Source organism: Bos indicus x Bos taurus, chromosome 3, assembly GCF_003369695.1.
Source record: "Bos indicus x Bos taurus breed Angus x Brahman F1 hybrid chromosome 3, Bos_hybrid_MaternalHap_v2.0, whole genome shotgun sequence".
NCBI lineage: Eukaryota > Metazoa > Chordata > Mammalia > Artiodactyla > Bovidae > Bos > Bos indicus x Bos taurus.
In genome coordinates, this window is record NC_040078.1 from 102,942,572 (window position 1) to 102,962,649 (window position 20,078).

General features: G+C 45.9%; 1 protein-coding gene across 1 annotated transcript in view; it reads right to left on the bottom strand.

Moving 5' to 3' along the window:
* The window catches only part of CFAP57 (cilia and flagella associated protein 57), a 68,976-nt gene extending 48,923 nt beyond the window's left edge, over positions 1 to 20,053 (bottom strand). Inside the window, exons 1-9 of the mRNA XM_027537549.1 lie at positions 19,962 to 20,053; positions 19,566 to 19,738; positions 14,312 to 14,628; positions 12,666 to 12,952; positions 10,291 to 10,498; positions 6,840 to 6,992; positions 2,472 to 2,611; positions 1,519 to 1,684; positions 427 to 540 (exon numbers count right to left, since the gene is read on the bottom strand). Coding sequence (XP_027393350.1) covers positions 427 to 540; positions 1,519 to 1,684; positions 2,472 to 2,611; positions 6,840 to 6,992; positions 10,291 to 10,498; positions 12,666 to 12,952; positions 14,312 to 14,628; positions 19,566 to 19,722 — 1,542 coding nt within the window. The 5' untranslated portion in view covers positions 19,723 to 19,738; positions 19,962 to 20,053. The remainder of the gene's footprint in view (positions 1 to 426; positions 541 to 1,518; positions 1,685 to 2,471; positions 2,612 to 6,839; positions 6,993 to 10,290; positions 10,499 to 12,665; positions 12,953 to 14,311; positions 14,629 to 19,565; positions 19,739 to 19,961) is intronic.
* Positions 20,054 to 20,078: the final 25 nt, after the last annotated feature.

The window sequence follows — 20,078 nt, forward strand, 5'->3', positions numbered from 1 at the left end:
ATCTTAGCTTACGCCAAGTTTCATTCTTGATACCTATGTTTCAGTACCACAGATAGTTCCTCCTCTACCCCTAGCCATCTCCATCTCAGGGTCTTTGGATCCCTGTCGGCAATTACTTGACCTATTAGGTCTGTCTGGTTAATTCTGACTCACTCCTTAGGACCATGCCTTTGTGAACATCCCAATCTCCATCATGTCAACTCCTCATCACTTCCTCTTCTAACAACCCATATTTTTCTTTCATTGAGTTTTCTGCAGTTAGTACTTAAATCTGTATGTGCATTTGTTTTATTGTCTTTTCCCTCAACTAGACAGGGACCTCCGAGAAGAAAAGAATCACCTCTCTTTGGTTCTCTTTTATCCCATTGGCCAGCAGGATGTTTGACTCTGTGCCCTTGTTTCCCTGGACACTGCTCACTCACTCACCTTCCCTGTGTGTCCTTTAAGGTTTGAGATATTCTCTAGGCTTGTGGTGGAAAAAATGTGAATCACGTTCCCATTGACTGCAGCAAACAGGTGACCTCCATTGCTAAAGGAACACTGCAAAGAAATATAGGGAGAGCCCAATAGTGAAAGAAAGAGCGGTTTACCTGGAGGTTGTAGTTGAGAGCTTCTTTTCCCAAAGAGTTCATGCTGATACCACGTGCAGGACTGGGAATTGGGGGAAGGTGTAAATAGGACTCAGAATTGGCCTATTTGATGTCACTATTCCTATAGCTCATACTGGCCAAGATGCTGACACTACCATGCGCATGAATCATGAAGCTGTTTGGATCAGAGAATAGAATATTCATTTTGCCTGTAGAAGTTTCAGAGTGGGACAGTGATCTTTAAAACTCTGTCTTGTTTCTGTAAGTCATCTTCGGGATGGGGATGGGGGAAATCAGATAGGCTGCTACTGTCTTTTTGGAGAAGGCAATGGCACCCCACTCCAGTACTCTTGCCTAGAAAATTCCATGGACGGAGGAGCCTGGAAGGCTACAGTCCATGGGGTCGCTGAGGGTCAGACACGACTGAGCTACTTCACTTCCATGCATTGGAGAAGGAAATGGCAACCCACTCCAGTGTTCTTGCCTGGAGAATCCCAGGGATGGGGGAGCCTGGTGAGCTGCCGTCTATGGGGTCACACAGAGTCGGACATGACTGAAGCGACTTAGCAGCAGCAGCAGCTACTGTCTTTCACTGTTGCTCATTTTCCCTGATCCCTCCCAATTGCCAACCCTGTCCTCCCAACTGTGACTCTGAATATGTGATAACTTTCTTTTCAATGCTTAAAAAAAATTACTCCACAGTCACAGAGAGGACAGATTGCAGGTGGGATCTCACACGGTTTGGTTCAAAGGTGAGCGAAAAAGAAAAGGGACAGGACCAATACACTCAGTAACTTTGGTGGAAAAATTGGATTTTTTTAAGCCACTAAAATTCTCTAAGACATTCTCTGGTCTACCTCTTCAGCTGTGTTAGTTCATGATATTTCAACTCTGACTTTCCAAGATACTTACCTCCAGAAGCTCTTACCTCTTTGCACCCTCTGACGGAGTATTCCTTGAAAGAACGTATATCATCAATAAGTAGGTTCATAATGCGTAGTTTGTCAGCAAACCCTACTACAATGTAGTGTCCAGATGGGTGAAGGCTGATTGTATAAGCTTCTTCTTGGTATTCCTTAAATAGTTCCAAAGAACTGTGAAAAAGATACATTACTGAATAAAAGTCTAGCCCACTAAGTCCCTTGAGCATTCCATTGTATCTGGTATGTATTTTTATAACGGCATTTGAGATACTTTATTACTTGTAATTACTGGTACCTCTTTTTCTAGATTTTTGTTATTTGAGGATAGTGTTCAGCAATGAGTATGGCATGTGAAGGGACTGATCAAGGGGTGTTTAGGGATGTGGAAGATACAGCTCCATTCAGATCTCCAACTCAGAAGTATTGCACAGTTTTTTCCCTAGCAGCCCCAGCAGCTATATGTAAAAGCAAAGAAGTTATGTTCTGGGGCCAATTGAAGCTGGAGATTCTCAGGGATTCTGTGCCCGGAGGATAAAATCGCTGGAAGTTGAGGGTTGTTGGGGAAGTGATCAGGATTGAAAGGAGGAAACAGTGATCTGGACAGCTCCATGAGACAAAGAACTGATCCAGTGGTGGGGCAGTGGTGGTGAGGGGACAGGAAAGGCCGAAGGACACAGGAGGGTATGGAAGGAGGTGAGATATTGGTTCCTTTCTGTCCCCAGGGCCAAGCATATGTATGGCACATGGTAAACACTTAATAAAGTACAAAGTGATTTTCTAGCTCATGCAAGAGTGAAAAGAGAAAAAGGAAGTCTGACGGACTTGATTTTTTTATAAACGGTTTCCAGCTGAAAGCTTCTAAGTAATTAAAATTGAAAACTCTCTAAAATAATTTGCATGGAAAAATTTAACAACCAGAATCTTGCATACCGCAGTAGCAAAGCCTTTCATTTCTTACTTTGATTCGTAATTCCAGATGCGGACGGACCGATCCACAGAGCAGGTGGCAATGAGGGGTTTGCGGATGCAAGTATCTAGACCAGTGATAGACGCCGAGTGTAACGGGTACATCAGATACTCAAAGTGGGCAGGCTCCCCCTAGAGAAGTCACACAGAATCAGACTGATCAGAGGAAGCAAAAGACTGGCCAGGCACGCCAGCTCTCATTACTGCTTATGGATGTTAATTAGCCCAGATGCACAGAAATCAGGCTGTGGGCAAGTTGTTTTAACATAATGCATATTTTCCCATGCTATTATTATTTTAAAACATTTTAATGGCAATAAAATATTTTATTCTATAAATATACCAGGATTTACTTTATCCATTCTTCTACTGTGGGAACATTTAGGTGGTCTCCAATTTTTTTCTTTTTCTTTTTTTTCCAATTTTTTTCTATCAAGGCGTTAACATGGACTAAATATTCTTGCAAGTATATCTGTGTACCTCTTTGATTACTTCTTTAGATATTGTAGAGTAAGTGCCTGACAGTAAGTTTTTGAATCTCAAGGCATCTATCTCAAAGGACCTCCAGCTTGAATAAATATATTGCAGTTGTATGACGCAGTTACCAGCAAAACAATCAGCTAAAGAATTGTTGCTCCCACCCTTGAAGATCCCTTTCGTAGAAAGTCCCGGATACTTAAATAACTGACTTCTTGAATGATCCCACTCTTCCTGTACCCTAATTCCCACACTCATGGCTAAATGAGCATTAAACAAATAGTGAACTCTCGAAACCCTGACACCCCATCCTCAAACACTGATAAAGGCAGAGCCCCCAGTCCACCTCTCTCTTTACGCACGGCCTTACTGCATATGGCCCTTGGGCAGCTATGTGCCCTCCAGGACCTGTGAGTAAGAAATCTTGTTCCTCAAAGTTCCCTCATGGATTTTGCTCAAGTGCATCCTTCAATTGTAATAAGAACCAAAAGGGCCTATCTGGCCCCAGCACTGGCCCTGGTCGGGGAAAGTGTGTGTGGGGCTTGCTGGGAGAGACGCAGCCGTGGGTAAGTGCCTCCAGCATTCCTAGCTGATGGCTTCACTACCAATAGTTTGGGCCCCACACAACAGATACATTTCTAGAAATAGAATACAGGGCAAAATGATCTGAATGGTGTTAAGGATCTTAATGAGTACTCCCAAATTTCTCTGCAGAGAGACTGTATGACTCTGTCAGCTGCAGCTAGGAGAACTGGGTGAATGATTTAAGTTAAAATGTATCCTATTGCACTGGTCTGCATGTTATGTGTAGATTTCAGGTGTTTGTCATCAGAAGCATTATACCTGGGACTTCTGCATGAGAAGTGATGATTGGGAAACTCAATGAGGTGTATATACTTTGCTCACAAGCCAAGACAAAGGCTGAACTGTCAACTCCCTCAAATTCAGACCCTTCCCCACTTAGAAACTACCTGCATATTCTACCCGCCTCTGCTATATCAGAAAGAGGTGCTGGGCTGTCAGAAAGAGGGGGTGAAAAGTGAAAGTGAAAGTCACTCAGTTGTGTCCAACTCTGCGATCCCCATGGACTGTAGCCTGACAGGCTCCTCTGTCCATGGGATTTCCCAGGCAAGAATACTGGAGTGGGTAGCCATTTCCTTCTCCAGAGGAATCTTCTCGACCCAGGGATGGAACCGAGGTCTCCCGCATAGCAGGCAGATTCTTTACCGTCTGAGCCAACAGGGAGTAGGCACAGATTATTCCCATTCTCCGCTTGCTTCCCATACTTTCTCTAATATCTTCAACGACCCTGTCTCTACTAGCACATTCCTGGTAGCTTTCTTCCCCCTTGAAGGCTGAGCAAGAACTAACAAGAACTAATGTTGGGGAGAGGAGGGTACGAGTGTCCCAGGCAGAGGCAGGAGCGCTGATGCCTTTTGGCAGAAGGAACATGCAGACTCCCAGTGATCAAAGGGCCCATTCTATCGGATGGAGTGATGGGACGGAGCTGCAGAGAGCAGCCCGGGCCAGACATCACCCAGCCCCGTGCTCCTAGCTCAGTTCTTCTCAGAGCACCAGAGGGTCACCGAGGGGTTGAGGCTGTGACAATGGTGGAGGTGGTGGAACATGTGAATTTTGTGACAACCACATCTGGGTTTTGAAAAGATCACTCTGGCAGTCGAACCGAGTATAATTCGGGGGCCTAAGGGCAGAGTGTACATGTGGAGACAGGCAGGGGACTTACACATCCTGGAAGTGAGAGTGAAAACACCCCACTCTACGGAAGATCCTGCTCTCTGGTCTGGTTCTCTCCTTTCCAGGCAACCTTCCCTCTGAGAGGCACGCCTAACAGCAGGGAGAGAAGCTCTATGCAGTGAACTCACCCCTCTCCATGGAGAAAGAGGACAGACTGGAGATCCAGCCATCAAATAAGTCCTTTCTGAGTCCTTGTGAATGAGGTCCCCCCACGTGAAATGATAAAAATGTCTTAGTCTGGGGTATATGACAGAATGATTTACATATTAGCCTACAAGCTTTTAAATACACTCAAATCTCCCTTGTGTTGAAACAAAAGCAACTCTCTCTTTTCCACCTTATCTCTTCACCTCATTCTGTGAGGTCAGTATTACCCCAATACCAAATGCATCACAAGAAAACTACAGACCAACCGCTGTTATGAATGTATATTTAAAATCAGATAAGAATAAGTGCTGACAAAAATACGGAGAGATTCGAACACTCGTACACAGCTGATGGGAATATAAAACAGTTCAGCACTTTGGGAAAGCTATCTGGCTGTTCCTTAAGTGGTTAAATATGGAGTTCCTACTTGACTCAGAAATTCCACTCCTAGATACATACCCAAGAAGAATAAAAACATATTTCCACACAAAAACTTGTACATAGATGTTTATAGCAGCAGTATTTATAATATTCAAAAGGTGGAAGCAACCCAAATGTTCATTAACTGATAATTAGACCAACAAAAATGGTATATCCATGCAATGGACTATTATTTGGTTATAAAAAGGAATAGAGTACTGATACAAGCTCGAACATGAATGAAACTTGAAAACATTGTGCTAAGTGAGGGAAGCCAGTCACAAGAGTCTACATATTGCTATGAAACATTCAGAAAAGGCAAATCTATAGAGACACAGACATTAGTGACTGGCTAGAGCTGGGGGGTGGAAAAGGCAATGGCACCCCACTCCAGTACTCTTGCCTGGAGAATCCCATGGATGGAGGAACCTGGTAGGCTGCAGTCTTTGGGGTTGCTAAAAGTCGGACACAACTGAGAGACTTCACTTTCACTTTTCACTTTCATGCATTGGAGGAGGAAATGGCAACCCACTCCAGTGTTCTTGCCTGGAGAATCCCAGGGATGGGGGAGCCTGGTGGGCTGCCGTCTATGGGGTCACACAGACTCGGACACAACTGAAGCGACTTAGCAGCAGCAGCAGCAGAGCTGGGGGGAGGCAGATGGGATGATGGGAGCATAATAGCAGGTTTTTTTTTTTGAGTGAAGAAATGCTCTAAAATTGATGGTGGTAATGGCTGCATAACTCTATGAATATACTAAAAACCATTGAATTGTACACCTTAAGTAGGTGAATTGTATAGTGTATGAATAACTCAATAGTGTTATTATTTTAAAAACCATCATTGCTGAGAAAGATATATTAAAACCTCCTGTGATTGTAGGTGGTTTATTTTCCTTGTTGTTCTGCCAAAGTTTGCAGGCTATATTTTGAGTCCATGCTATTATATGCATACAAATTTAAAACTGTAATGTCTGCTTGATAAAATGAACCTTTTCTAAGTACAAAGTGCTTTTTTTTTATCCTTTTTGCTGCAATATCTACAGTGTATTCATACTGGCTTTATTATTTAAAAACAAAAGCAATGATAAATCTTTACACATAAACATCTTTGTGCACAGGAGCAGGTACTGCAGTACATTAAATACCTGAAGTACACTTGCTTGCTGAGGAAAAGATAGGTACAATTTAAATCTGAGAGAGACCTTCAAGGTGTTCTTCAAAGAGGCTCAGTTCAGTCATTCAGTCGTGTCTGATTCTGCGACCCCATGGACTGTAGCACGCCAGGCTTCCCTGTCCATCACCAACTTCTGGAGTTTGCTCAAACTCATGTCCATTGAGTCGGTGATGCCATCCAAAGAAGCTACAACAATCAGATTCTGGTGTCCCCCACCCCGGCCCCCTGCAGGTGTTGGAGTGCTCCTACAAGGACACCTTGAAATCAGAGTTTCTTTTGCTTTATTATGAAGGGGTGCATGGGCCTATTCTCAGGAATTGGATTAAAATTTGCCCAGTGGTGACCCGTCCCCAGGCTGGCAGGAAGCGCTGCTGGCGAGACTCACCTTGCTGATCTCCGTCAGGGACATGGTGATGCTGTAGAGCTGGTTCTTGCTGGTGCTGGCGATCAGCGTCTCCTCGGAGGGGCTGAAGCACATGCAGAGCACGTCCTGTTTGTCCGACTGACTTGGGTCATTGCTCTGTGGATCCACAGGAATCTGCCCGAGACACAGGACAGCGGTCAGCAGGCCTCTGCATTGTCAGGTGTCCTTGGGCTTTAAGATGCTCTTGGATACTTGCAGCTTCCAGACTCCTGATCAGCCTGCGTCCTGGATCTCCTCAGATGCAGAGAAGGGAGGGCTTGAGGTGTCTCAGTTTCTGTGGGTTTCCTACGCACCTTTAAGTGACTAGCGGCTGAATAATAAGCAGCGGCACAGGTGAAACTGATCCATCTGTACATCTGCTTGAGATCCCCCCTCAGAACAAGCGTTAGTCTAGCCCCACGCTCGCCCAGCGGGTGGGAGCTCAGTGCAGGCGCCTATCTGCACCAGGTACACAGCGCTTCAGGGCAGCGGAGGGGAAGGTTGAGGTCTTTCTATCACGTGGGGTGGGTGACAGGGCAGAGAGAAGAGAAGGGGTCCCGCAGCTCCTGCAGCAGTCTCAGGGGCCTGGAGTTCCCAGTGGACGGTATTAAATGAGGTTTCCTCCTCCCTGTTTTTCCTCTCCTTCCACGAACAACCAAACTTACTGAAATCTGGTCTGCATATACCACCTTTGCATCCTCACTACCCACTCAGTTCTTAATTCCTTATAACGTGGCTTCCACTGCCTCATTTACTGAAACTGTCCTCCTGAACATCAGAACTTCCCTTATCACCAAAGCCCGACGCCCTGCTCAGCCTCATCTTCTGGGCTTTCCTAGAGCCTTCAGCCATGACCTGGGCACCTTCCTCCTCTGAACATCCTGGAATCTTGTGCTGCCCTCCCACTGCGTGGAGTTGTCTTCCTCGGCACCTTCTAGCCCGTCCTCATGAAGTCTACTCCCTCTGCTCTCTCTGGGCAGCGAGGGCTCTGGGAAGCCTTCCCTGACTGCCCTGGGCTGAGTGGGCCCTGACAGTCCCTCAATGTGCCCACAGTACCCAGGACTTCCCTCTGTTGTCCCAGGTGTCACACTGCATAAAGGGGAACAGGAGCCTGCGGACTGGGGACCTTGTCTGTGTCCCCTGGTGCTTGGAGCAGGGCCTGGCACATGGCAGGTGCTCAGTGACTGCGTGGTGTGGCCTCACACCCTCCCCCAGGCAGTGAGGTCCGTGGGGGAAGTGCCACATCCGATGTGCCCACTGCAGGTCCCACCCTGGAGCCTGGCCCCTGACAGGTGACCGACAGACATTGGTTGACTGAATGAGTGAACGACCTCGCCTTCTCAGTGTCCTGCTGGGCTGTCATCCTGTCTCAGTCTTGAAATTGGGAAACACTAAGTAGTCATGTATGGATGTGAGAGTTGGACCATAAAGAAAGCTGAGCGCTGAAGAATTGATGCTTTTGAACTGTGGTGTTGGAGAAGACTCTTCAGAGTCCTTTGGACTGTAAGGAGATCCAACCAGTCAATCCTAAAGGAAATCAGTCCTGACTATTCATTGGAAGGACTGATACTGAAACTGAAGCTCCAATCCTTTGGCCACCTGATGTGAAGAGCTGACTCATTGGAAAAGACCCTGATGCTGGGAAAGATTGAAGGTGGGAGGAAAAGGGGACAACAGAGGATGAGATGGTTGGATGCCATCACCAACGTGATAGAACATGAGTTTGAGTAAACTCCAGGAGTTGGTGATGGACAGGGAAGCCTGGCATGCTGCAATCCATGGGGTAGCAAAGAGTTGGACACAACTGAGCAACTGAACTGAACTGAACTGAACCGCATCCAGTGATCACACAGATGTTTAATCTTTTCGATAACCACCAGGGTGAGCTGTTTCCTTAATGAAGAGACACAGGTTTGTTACATTCAGCAACTCATGTGAAGTCACTCAGCCAGGAAACCTTAAGAGTCAAGTCTCATTTAATGTGTGTTTACCACTCCATATCCAATGACTTCAAATTGCCCACACTGTGTATTAATATCACAGGCAGATCACTTTTCTGAAGCATAGTGCTTCTCCACTGAAAACAGGATGCCTTGCCCGTTTACATACTCACTCTTCAGGCTGGCGTTTGCCATCTTTTCACCAGCCTTAGTCTTCTCGTTCCCTTCAAGTGACTTAAGGCCCCTCCACTGGGGAACAGATATCTCCCCAAAACACCACTGCTCCCTGTCAGCGGTACCTTTGCTTAATTTCCTCCCTTCACCTGGACTTCCTGATCTGTTTCTTCCTGTCTAATGTTATCCATCCTCTATAACCCTTCTTCAGTGATGACCTTCAAACACTTTGAAACCTTCCTGGTTATTCCCCAACCAGGTGAAATCTCTCTCCACTAAAGTCTGTATCATTTCTTCCCCAAATATTTACTGAATGCCTGCTGCATACCAGGTGAAAGTGAAAGTGAAGTTGCTCAGTTGTGTCTGACTCTTTGCAACCCCATGGACTGTAGCCTACCAGACTTCTCTGTCCATAGGATTTTCCAAGCAAGAGTACTGGAGTGGGTTGCCTTTTCCTTCTCCAGGGGATCTTCCTGACCCAAGGATCGAACCCAGGTCTCCCGAATTGCAGGCAGACGCTTTAACCTCTGAGCCACCAGGGAAGCCCAGGTAGTTTTCTTTCCTTTTTTTAAAAAAAGATGTTTATTTACCTATTTGGCTGTGCCGGGTCTTAGTTGTGGCCCACGAGATCTTGGCTGTAGCATGCAAACTCTTAGCTGTGGCAAGTGGGATCTAGTTCCCTGACAAAGGATCTAGAAGCCAGGTCCCCTGTATTGGAAGTGCTGCTGCTGCTGCTGTGTCGCTTCAGTCGGGGGCCAACTCTGTGTGACCCTATAGACGGCAGCCCACCAGGCTCCCCTGTCCCTGGGATTCTCCAGGCAAGAACAATGGAGTGGGTTGCCATTTCCTTCTTCAATGCATGAAAGTGAAGTCGCTCAGTTGTGTCTAACTCTTAGTGACCCCATGGACTGCAGCCCACCAGGCTCCTCCGTCCATGGGATTCTCCAGGCAAGAGTACTGGAGTGGGGTGCCACTGCCTTCTCCATTGGAAGTGCAGAGGCTAGCAACTGGGCCACCTGAGAAGTCCCATATCAGGTGGTGTTCTTGATGTTAAAATATCCATATACATTATGGGAACACTGAACTTGAAGAGAAAACAATTTGCCCAAGTTCTCCCCCAGGATTCAGATCCTGAGCTCCCTATTTCTATACCACAACTCTGTCCAATCCATCCTAAAACTGCCCTCAGGACAAATGGCTCGAGTCCCTTTGTGCTCTGCGCTCAGCCCCCTTCCCTGGTCGAACATTGCGTCAGTGCTCTGCTCCTGGAGGATAGTTGCCAGTTGGACCCCAGCATTGCTGCTTCCTCCCCTCCTTACCCGGATCTCCCTGCTCTCACGGTAAAACTCCTTGTCTTCCATCTTCTCAAACAGCAGAACTCTCCCTGGCCCAGCAGAACAGGCAAATCCCTTTGAATAGGCTGCGATGGCAAACACCTGGGGCAGCGACAGCTGGCTGTGGCTGCTGGTCATCATGACCTGCTCGTAGGAAGGGACTGGGGAAGTGACTGCTGGAAATTCGATCAGGCTGGAAAAGAAAATAGCACATACAGATAACAGAGATGATTCCAAGGAGATGAACTGTGCCAGGGATGAGAAAGAAGGACTGTCCTTGGGCGTGGGAGTGTGGCTCAGATGGTAAAGAACCTGCCTGCAATTCGGGAGACCCAGGTTCCATCCCTGGGTCAGGAAGATCCCCTGGAGAAGGGCATGGCAACCCACTCCTGTATTCTTGCCCGAGAATCCCATGGACAGAGGAGCCTGGCAGGCTATAGTCAATGGTGTCACAAAGAGTTGGACACAACCAAAGTGACTTAGCATGCATGCACATGGGAGAAACCACTCAGTGTGAGCCCCTTCCCATGGCCTAAATGTGCCCCTTTGGCTGGGAGTGCTACTGGGGCTCCATGGGAGATGGAAGGTTATACACTTATATGGAAATCTGTAATCCTCTGTGGTCACTGTTTTTATTATCATACTCATTTTGTTGTTTAGAAAAAAGTGGCTCAGAGGGGTTGTTTCCAAGATCACACAATTAGTAAGGGGAAGAGCTGAGATTTAAATCCAGGTTTCTGCTTCCTTCCCTCTCTTCCATCCCTTTCCCTTTCTTTCCTTCCTTCCTTCTCTTCTTCTTCCCCTTCCCCCTCCCTTCCTTTCTTTCTCTTTCATTCATTTATGCATATTTGCATTCACTCATTCATTTATACAACATTTACCAGAGTTATGTTAACGACTCTGTGAAACAATGATAAATAAGTTGACCCAGTTCCTAAGCTGATGGTCTAGGGGGCGTGTGATAAGGACTATCAGGGACTGCTGAGTAGGATGGCAGTGGCCAGTTATCAACTAACAAGAAAACCTAAGGACAGATATAGAAGAACACCTGTCTGAGATGAGCAGAGCCTGGGGGCTCCCAGCTGAGACCCGAAGGACAAAGAGGGATGTGGCAGTGTCCAGAGGAGTGGGGTCAGTGTAGGGGCAGACTGAGCCCAGAAGTAGGAGAGTGCATGAGGGATATGCGGTAGACAGAGGCAAGAGCTGCTGCTGCAGATATAGAGAAGTGTCAGAGTAGCAAGGACATGTGGGCCAAGTTCGAGAGTCTGAGCTTTATCCTTGGAGTCCTGGACTCACTCAAAGATGGTGAACACAGCAAACTGGAGGGAAATGGCCTTATTAGGAAGTTCTCAACATAATCATGACAAAAAGGAAATGCCATTGGCATGGGGGTGGTACAAAGGGGTGAATCCAAGGACATTGAAGAAGAGGAATCTACAGGGTGCTGTTTTGATTGCAGGCTCGGGTATTGGGATCAGACATCTGGCTTTGAATCCTGGCCCGTTACTTAACAGTGCTGTGATCCTGGGTGAGGCATTTAACCTCTTAGAGTCTACGATATGGGTGTGATAATAATATGTACTATGTAGGGTGGGTAAGGCTCAAACGAGGTTATACACAGAGTGTTTAAGGCAGTGTCTAGACCACACAATGGTACTGTCCAATATGAGTGAGATGACTATGATTGGCTGCAATAGAGGTAAAATCGGCAGCTTCACCCTGAGCCCCTTCTCCGGTCCATACACTTCTGTCACCCTGACTGACATTTCCTTGTATTTCCTTATTAGTCTGCTGCTTCCTATCGAATTATAAGGTCCTGAGGATGGTGTCCCCAGCATTTAGCAAGATGCCTTGCACACTGCAAAGGCTTGGTGGACATTTATTTAATTGATTTAGTAAACTGGGAAGCCATATTTTCGAAAATAGGTAGTTTTGAAGACTAAGTCATACCAGTCTGTGAAACTGTTAGTTGTTCAATTGTGTCTGACTTTTTGTGACCCTCATGGACTCTAGCCCACCAGGATCCTCTGTCCATGGAATTCTCCAAGCAAGGATACTGGAGTGGGTAGTCATTCCCTTCTCCAGGGGATCTTCCTGGAAATTGAACCTGGGTCTCCTGCATTGCAGATGGATTCTTTACTGTCTGAGCCACCAGGGAAACACTTATAAAATGAGGTTAGGTATAAAAATAAAAATAGTTGTACCTAGGTTATGGTTATAAACATCAAATCTGACCCTGCATATGGATGAACACTAGAAAAGATAAAGGGATGATTTTTAAAGAGTGCTGTTTTCGGGGTGTTGCCATTGGCAAGATGAGTGTGTTTGTCTAAGAACTCCAGCCCAGATGGCATTGTTACCTCTCTGATTCCTGGATCACCCCCAGGTTCTTTGTCTCGCTGGTGGGCTCCTTGACCACGATACTTGTCTCCCAGCGTTGATCTCCAGATTCAAAGAGGAAGAGTCTGCCTGTATCAGTGCCAGCAATAATCTTGTCATCGGACACCCAGGTGTGGGCGAGATAGTTTTGGGGTTCTCCCCTCTGAAAATTAGTTTGCTTCAGGGTTCCCTCAGCAAAACGGAGAAGCTTAAACATCCCATTTCCAGTGATACAAATCTGAGTGTTATCCTGGGGATTGAAGCTCACCTGTAAAATATGAAAGAATGAAAGAAAAAGAGACATAAAACTAAACTTGATGGAATTATTTCCCATTTAACTAATTATTAGTTAGTCCAAGTAGTTCACAGGATCCTTTAAACATCACTAAATCTTATAATTTTAAGACATATTTGATAAGAGGACAGATCTATGTCCATTATATTTGTAGGGTCCATGAGTCAAATTAGGAAACCTTCAAAAGTCATCTGATGAAGACCAAAAAGCAGGATGAGCAGGTCTTGACAATCACCAAACTCTGTGTTAGCAAAACAGAATGAAAGCTCAGCTAAAAACAGACAAACGAGGGTCAGGCAGGTTTATGTGGCCTGTCCAGGGAGAAGGAGCCACATGTCAGGGACTAGCCTCCGTTACCTTTACCCTCATCCCCATTTGCAGTCACAGTCAATCTGGCACCCACACTGGATGGTGGGCACCTGGAGGGGCTGCGGCTTTATCTCTGTATCCCCAGGGGCAGGTTCAGAGCAGGCATCCGGTGAACGCTTCCTGAATCTGTTTGAGACAAGGTGCTCCCTGCTCCGAATAGGATGCTGTAGCATGCCTTACTATGACCTGGATGAAATAATCCTCAGGCTCTACTTGTCTTGGCTCTGATTCTGTAATCACCAAGCAACCTGTTGATTAACAATTTCACTTCTCAAGGGAGGAAACACACTGGATAGATGATGTGTGTTCTGGTTGTGACATGCTGGTTCACACACCAGCCTCTTGTGAGAATAACAGAGTCTGTGCCCAAGATGCTGATTAGCCAGTATCTCTGAACCTGAACAGAATTGTGCGTGGACCTGTAAAACTGAGCATTAGATCTCAGACCAGGTTGACTGCTCCAAGCAAAGTCTCCTTGGGACCCGACCAGCCTCCTGACACGGCCTCTGCATTTTACCCTCAAAGCACAATAGAAACTTCTGCTCCTCACATAACGGCAATTTCATGGATAGCTTCCTAAACATTTACGACCTCACACCACTTTCCTGAAGTCTTCCCACTGCCCAGAAACGCTTCCCAGTTGAGGCCAGGTCTGGGGAGAGAGCAAATTGATCAAACTGCCTCTGAACCTGACTTGTGACCAGCAAGCAGTTCTGGGCCAAAATAAAGAACATAAGCCCTGGGGTCAGGGAGTCCTGGTTCTGCTAAATTGTTGGAGCCTCAGTTCCTTCATCTTTAAAACAGAGACAATAATTATGTATACTTTATATAGTGTTGTGTGGCAAATTTCCAAATGCATTTTAAGAAATCAGCACTATTCCTGGCATATAGAAAGTATTCAATGAGGGACAGCTTGTACTATTTTTTAATAATTTGCATAATATTTGTTATTCCGGGCAGTACCTGGAAGACAGCATTGTTCTGAGTGTCGATTCTAACAATGGCCATGACTTTCTGTTTTTCCCACAGCCAATAGACAAGGTTTGATTCTGGAGGTGAAGTCTGAGTCAAGAGGTATTTGGAGTCTGGAGAAAAAGCCATGCAAATAAACTTCTGAACTGGGAAGTCAAAATTATTAAGGATTTTGCGCTTCCGGCAGGGGATGGCTGACAGTTCATAAATGGTGATGACAGGTTTATCTTGCACAGTCTCCGAGACAGCGAGGTAGCGCCGGTTGGGACTGATGGCCAAGGCCAACATGCCCTGACTCTTGTCTGAGCCTGCAAACAGAGGAGAGGGGCTGATGAGGGGTGACCATGCATTCACCAAGATTCAGCACAAACCAGGCACCGTGGTGGGTGCTGCCAAGGCAACAGGAGAAAAGTGCAGAAACAGATAATCGCTGATCCTTGTATCCTTCAGTACAACTGTGCCTTGGCTATTTTGAAAATAACTAGGATGGGCCCCTCACTGAGGTCATGGTGGGAGAAGTCAGGGAAGGATTCCTAAATGAGGACAAAGTGAGAACAGGATGGGGGTGGGGCAGGTCAGGAAGGGCAAAGGTGTGGACGTGAGAAAGGGTGTAGATGGTGGGGGAACTACACACAGTAGGCAATGGCTGAGCATCCTCTGTGAGCCAGGGATGACCTAGATGGGTCTGGAAGGTGCAGCAGGGTCAGATAACAGGCCATTATGCCCTAAACAGCCAGCACTCCATACTCTTCCTCCACTTTTCGCTCAGTCGTGTCCGACTCTTTGCGACCCTATGGACTGTAGCCTCCCAGGCTTCTCTGTCCATGGGATTTTCCAGGCAAGAATACTGGAGTGGGTTGCCATGAGTTTGGGTAAACTGCAGGAGTTGGTGATGGACAGGGAGGCCTGGTGTGCTGCGGTTCATGGGGTCGCAAAGAGTCAGATACGACTGAGCGACTGAACTGAACTGAAACTCATTTATGTATTTCTTTATCCACTGTATTTATTTATTTGTGTATTATTGGGTTTCTGAGATATTTATACTAGGACTAGCTTATTTTTGTAATCATATCTTCATCATGTGTTTGAATACCTTGCAAAGTAGAGTCTCAAGGAAAGAGGGAGAAAAAAGGAAATGATAAATTCCATTCTGGATATATTGTGTGTGAGATACGTACTGTGGAACTTTCAAGTAAAGAGGTCTTAGCAGGCAGCTTGATATGATGAAAGCTAGAGGAGATGTTTGGACTGAAATACAGATTGGAGGTAAAAGTCATGGTGGGGCGTTGAAAGTGTGAGTGTAGACAAGACTGCCAGGAGAAGGCAAAGGACAACAGGTGACTCCCCTCCTCTGTGCTTCTGTACCAGGGCTGTGCCTGGCCTAGCAGGTGTCCTGCTCGTTTACACAGTCCCAGTGCTCATTTGAATACACACCTGTCCCCATTACAATGCTCAGAGCTCCTGGAGGCCAGGGGCCCTGGCTTTCTGGCTTATTCATTCTTTTAATCACTAGTGCCTGACTCCCAGTGGGTGCTTAACATGTGCTGACTGATCGCAGTTTGTAAATACTTTCCTGTTGTTTTAACCTAGTTGATGACTGACTTCTCCTTGAAATATGTTCACCTCCTATATGGATTTCCTCTTTTTGGCTACTCCTCCAAAGACTCTTTTCCAGGTTCTTCCTCATTTCCTGGCACTAAATGTAGGAAGGCCCCGTAGCCCAATCTTTATCCTTCTTTTCTTTCACAAACACATTTACTCCCTGGGTGATCTAATCCATTCAAAGGATTTTTTTTTTTTAATTATTTTTTGGCCATGCTGCAAGCATGTAGGATCTTAAGTTCCCTGACCGGGGGTTGAACCCATGTCCCCAGCATTGAACGTGCAGAATTAACCACTAGACCACCAGGGAAGTCCTCATACTAAGGACTTTGTATTTCACCTCTATGCTGCTGCTGCTAAGTCACTTCAGTCGTGTCCGACTCTGTGTGACCCCATAGATGGCAACCCACCAGGCTCCCCCATCCCTCGGATTAAGAACACTGGAGTGGATTGCCATTTCCTTCTCCAATGCATGAAAGTGAAAAGTGAAAGTGAATTCGCTCAGTCGTGTCCGATTCTTCGTGACCCCATGGACTGCAGCCTACCAGGCTCCTCCATCCATGGGATTTTCCAGGCAAGAGTACTGGAGTGGGGTGCCATTGCCTTCTCCCACCTCTATGCTAACAACCTTCAAATTTTTGTCACCAGCCAGGGCCTCTTTCTCTTGAATCCACAATCGACATCAATTGAAATTGAAAAAGTGCTAGTTGCTGAGTCGAGTCTGACTCTTTGCTACCCCGTGGACTGTAGCCTGCCAGGCTCCTCTGTCCATGGAACTCTCCAGGCAAGAATTGGCATCAAAGTGCTCACTTAAGATCCTATTTGCATCTCTAGCAGGCATCTCAGTCTTCCCATGTCAAACACTAACATTCCACACAAAACCTGCTCCTTCTGCAGTCTTTCCTGTCTCTATTAGCAGCAACTCCATCCTTTCAGTAGCTCAGGCCAGAACCCTTGCTTCTTCCTTTTCTCTCCCAACTACATCAGGTCGATGAGGAAACCTGTCACCCTCACCTTCAAAATAGAGCCAGGCTTTGATCTCTTTTCACCATCCCTGTTACCTGCTACCTGCTCCATGCCACTATGTTCTCCCAGCTGGATTACAGCAATAGTCCTTCAGCTGGTCTCCTATTTCTTCTCTTGTCCCTCCTTAAATCTATTCTCTGAACAGTAGCCAGAAAGAACCTTTTGAAATATAAGTCAGATCATGTCACTCTGCTCAGAATCCTCCATCCCAGCTTCTCATTTTCCTCAGAGTAGGAGCCCTTGATCTCAAAGCCCATGTGATGTTGCTCTGCTTACTTCTCTGCTTCACCTTTCGCTCCTGCTCCTCTATTCACTCTGCTCCAGGCATACTGGATTCCTCACTATTCCCCTAACACACTCAGCACCCTCCTAACCCAGAGCCTAAAAGACGAAAGGTAAATGTGGAGCGCATCAAAGAGATAATATAGGAGAATATATTAATAAGCTTGAGTAAGGTTGATAAATTTGACTTCATTAAAACCAAGAATTTCTGTCCATCAAGATACCATAAGGAGGAAGAAAACACAAGCCCCAAACCGGGAGAAATTATTTGTAGTATGTATACGTCTGACAGAGGATTAGCATACAGAAAATATAAGAAAGAAAGAAAGTGAAGTCGCTCAGTCGTGTCCGACTCTTTGCGACCCCATGGACTGTAGCCTACCAGGCTTCTCTGTCCATGGGATTTTCCAGGTAAGAATACTGGAGCGGGTTGCCATTTCCTTCTCCAGGGGATTGTCCCAACTCAGGGATCGAACCTGGGTCTCCCACATTGCAGGCAGACGCTTTACCATCTGAGCCACCAGGGAAGCTGGCTTCCCTGGCTGACAGAAAATATAGTGTGACCATAAATCAGTAAGAAAATTACCCCCCAAAACATAGAAAATGTATAAAAGATTTAAACAAGACATTTCACAGAAAATTAAACAGGAGTAGCCCCTTAATCATGTGAAAAGATATTCATCCTCATTGTGAAGTGAAGTCGCTCAGTTGTATCCGACTCTTTGTGACCCCATGGACAGTAGCCTGCACCAGGCTCCTCCGTCCACGGGATTTTCTGGGCAAGAGTACTGGAGTGTGTTGCCATTTCTTTCTCTAGGGAATCTTTCCGACCCAGGGATCGAACCCAGGTCTCCCACATTGTAGACAGACGCTTTACCATCTGAGCCACCAGGGAAGTCATCCTCATTAGTAGTAGGTAAATGCACAAAACATTAGAAGTAGAACAATAGCAAGGGGTGGTGAGGTTGTTGGGTAACAGCAGTGTGAACTAGTACTGCCACACTACTGTTTTGGTGTGTGCCCTGGAGAATCTCTGCACAAGTAGATGAGAACACTTGAATGCAAGAATGCTTATAGCAGCATGGTTTGAAATAGCAAAAAAAAAAAAAAAGAAAGTGAAAGTCACTTGGTTGTGTTCAACTCTTTGCAACCCCATGGACTGTAGCCTGCCAGGCTCCTCTGTCCATGGAATTCTCCAGGCCAGAACACTGGATTGGGTAGTTGTTCCCTTCTCCACGGGATCTTCCCAACCCAGGGGTCAAACCCAAGTCGAACCCAATGTGATCGAACCCTCATTGCAGGCGGATCCTTTACCATTTGAGCCAACAGAGAAGCAAAAAAAAAAATGTTGGTTCTCAAATATCCATCAACACTAGAATGGATAAATATATTTGAGACATTAGAGTCATATGAGGGAATACTGCATAGTAATAAAAAGAACTCAGTTAACATGTACAAAATGCATGAATCTCAGAGTATGTTGTTAAACAAGAGAAGCACGTCACAGAATGTATACACTACCATTACATTTATACGAAGTTGGAAAGCAGCACAAACAAAAACAATATCTTACATAAGGCCACACAGATAAATATGTGGTAAAACTATACAGAGAAATAAGGGAATAATTACAAATTCCAGGATGGAGTGAGAGTGGGCACATGTGAGATGAATGAAGTCAGGGAGAAACACTGGAACTGGTAATGTACTATTTGCTCTCCTTTTGGCAGACTTTCAAAGCTTCATTTTACTATAGTTCTTTAAATACTACACATATGTAGTATACAGTCTTTTGTATGCATGTCACAATAAAACAAGTTGAGCGTAGAAAACAGTGGGAAAGAGTGGCTAAGGTGTGAAAATCATGTATATCATTAGCAGGACCAATGTGAACAAAACCAAATGTTACAGTATACAAATGGTTATTTCTGACCTGGGGTAAAATCTCTAGTGTCTTCATCATAAATGGATTCAAAAGGTCTGTACTGAAAGTGGTGTACTCTAGAAAACTGTTAGAGAAGTCAAAAAGCAGCCCTGGTGATGACAAAGAGAGTGATACTGAAGATGCATGAAACTCTTCAAAAGAATTTTTTTCCATTAGATCACAGTGAAAATAAGTACCTTTGAATTAACAGGATTTACATGTGACTTTATGTATGATTCATTAATCTATACATTAAAATAAGGCAAGTAGACATGTATTTCTTCTACATTTATAAAACTATACGTATATTCAAGTTGTCCAAAAAAGTTTTCTTTCAATCGTCGTATTGGGATTATGGTGTTATATTTGGTTCACATGGTTACCTAGGTGTCAGACTGGAAACAGTTTTACCTGGAATGAATTTTTGCCATTTCTGATCCACATTGTACTTCACACAGTGATTTCCTGAAGGAAACATAATGATCTGTTCATCGAAGAAGAAGACATTGTTGGACACGTGGGATCGAAGACCAAAAACATGCAGCGACTGAGCTACCACAGTGGACATGGTCCCGGTAGTTCCGCTAAAGATGCAACGCAGCTGGTGAGCACCGAGAAGCGCGAAACCCCGCCCACTCTGCCGCACCCGCCCCGCGACACGCCCGTGGCTCCGCCTCCGAACTGCTCCTTAGCCCCCTCTCCTTAGCAATCTCCTCCGGTGCCCCAGACCCAGCTCCTGCGTCTGCTCGTTCCTTTCGCCCTTGCGGCTTCCTGCTCCTCTGGACGACCCCCAGGGATCTCTCCCACCTGTAAGCTTCTGCTCTCTGGATCACCAGACCACGCGTGTGTCCAGGGTACTACCCCTACGAATCCGAAGCAACCCGGCACTCACCGACGCCGGAGCGGTTCCTATAGCAACAGCAA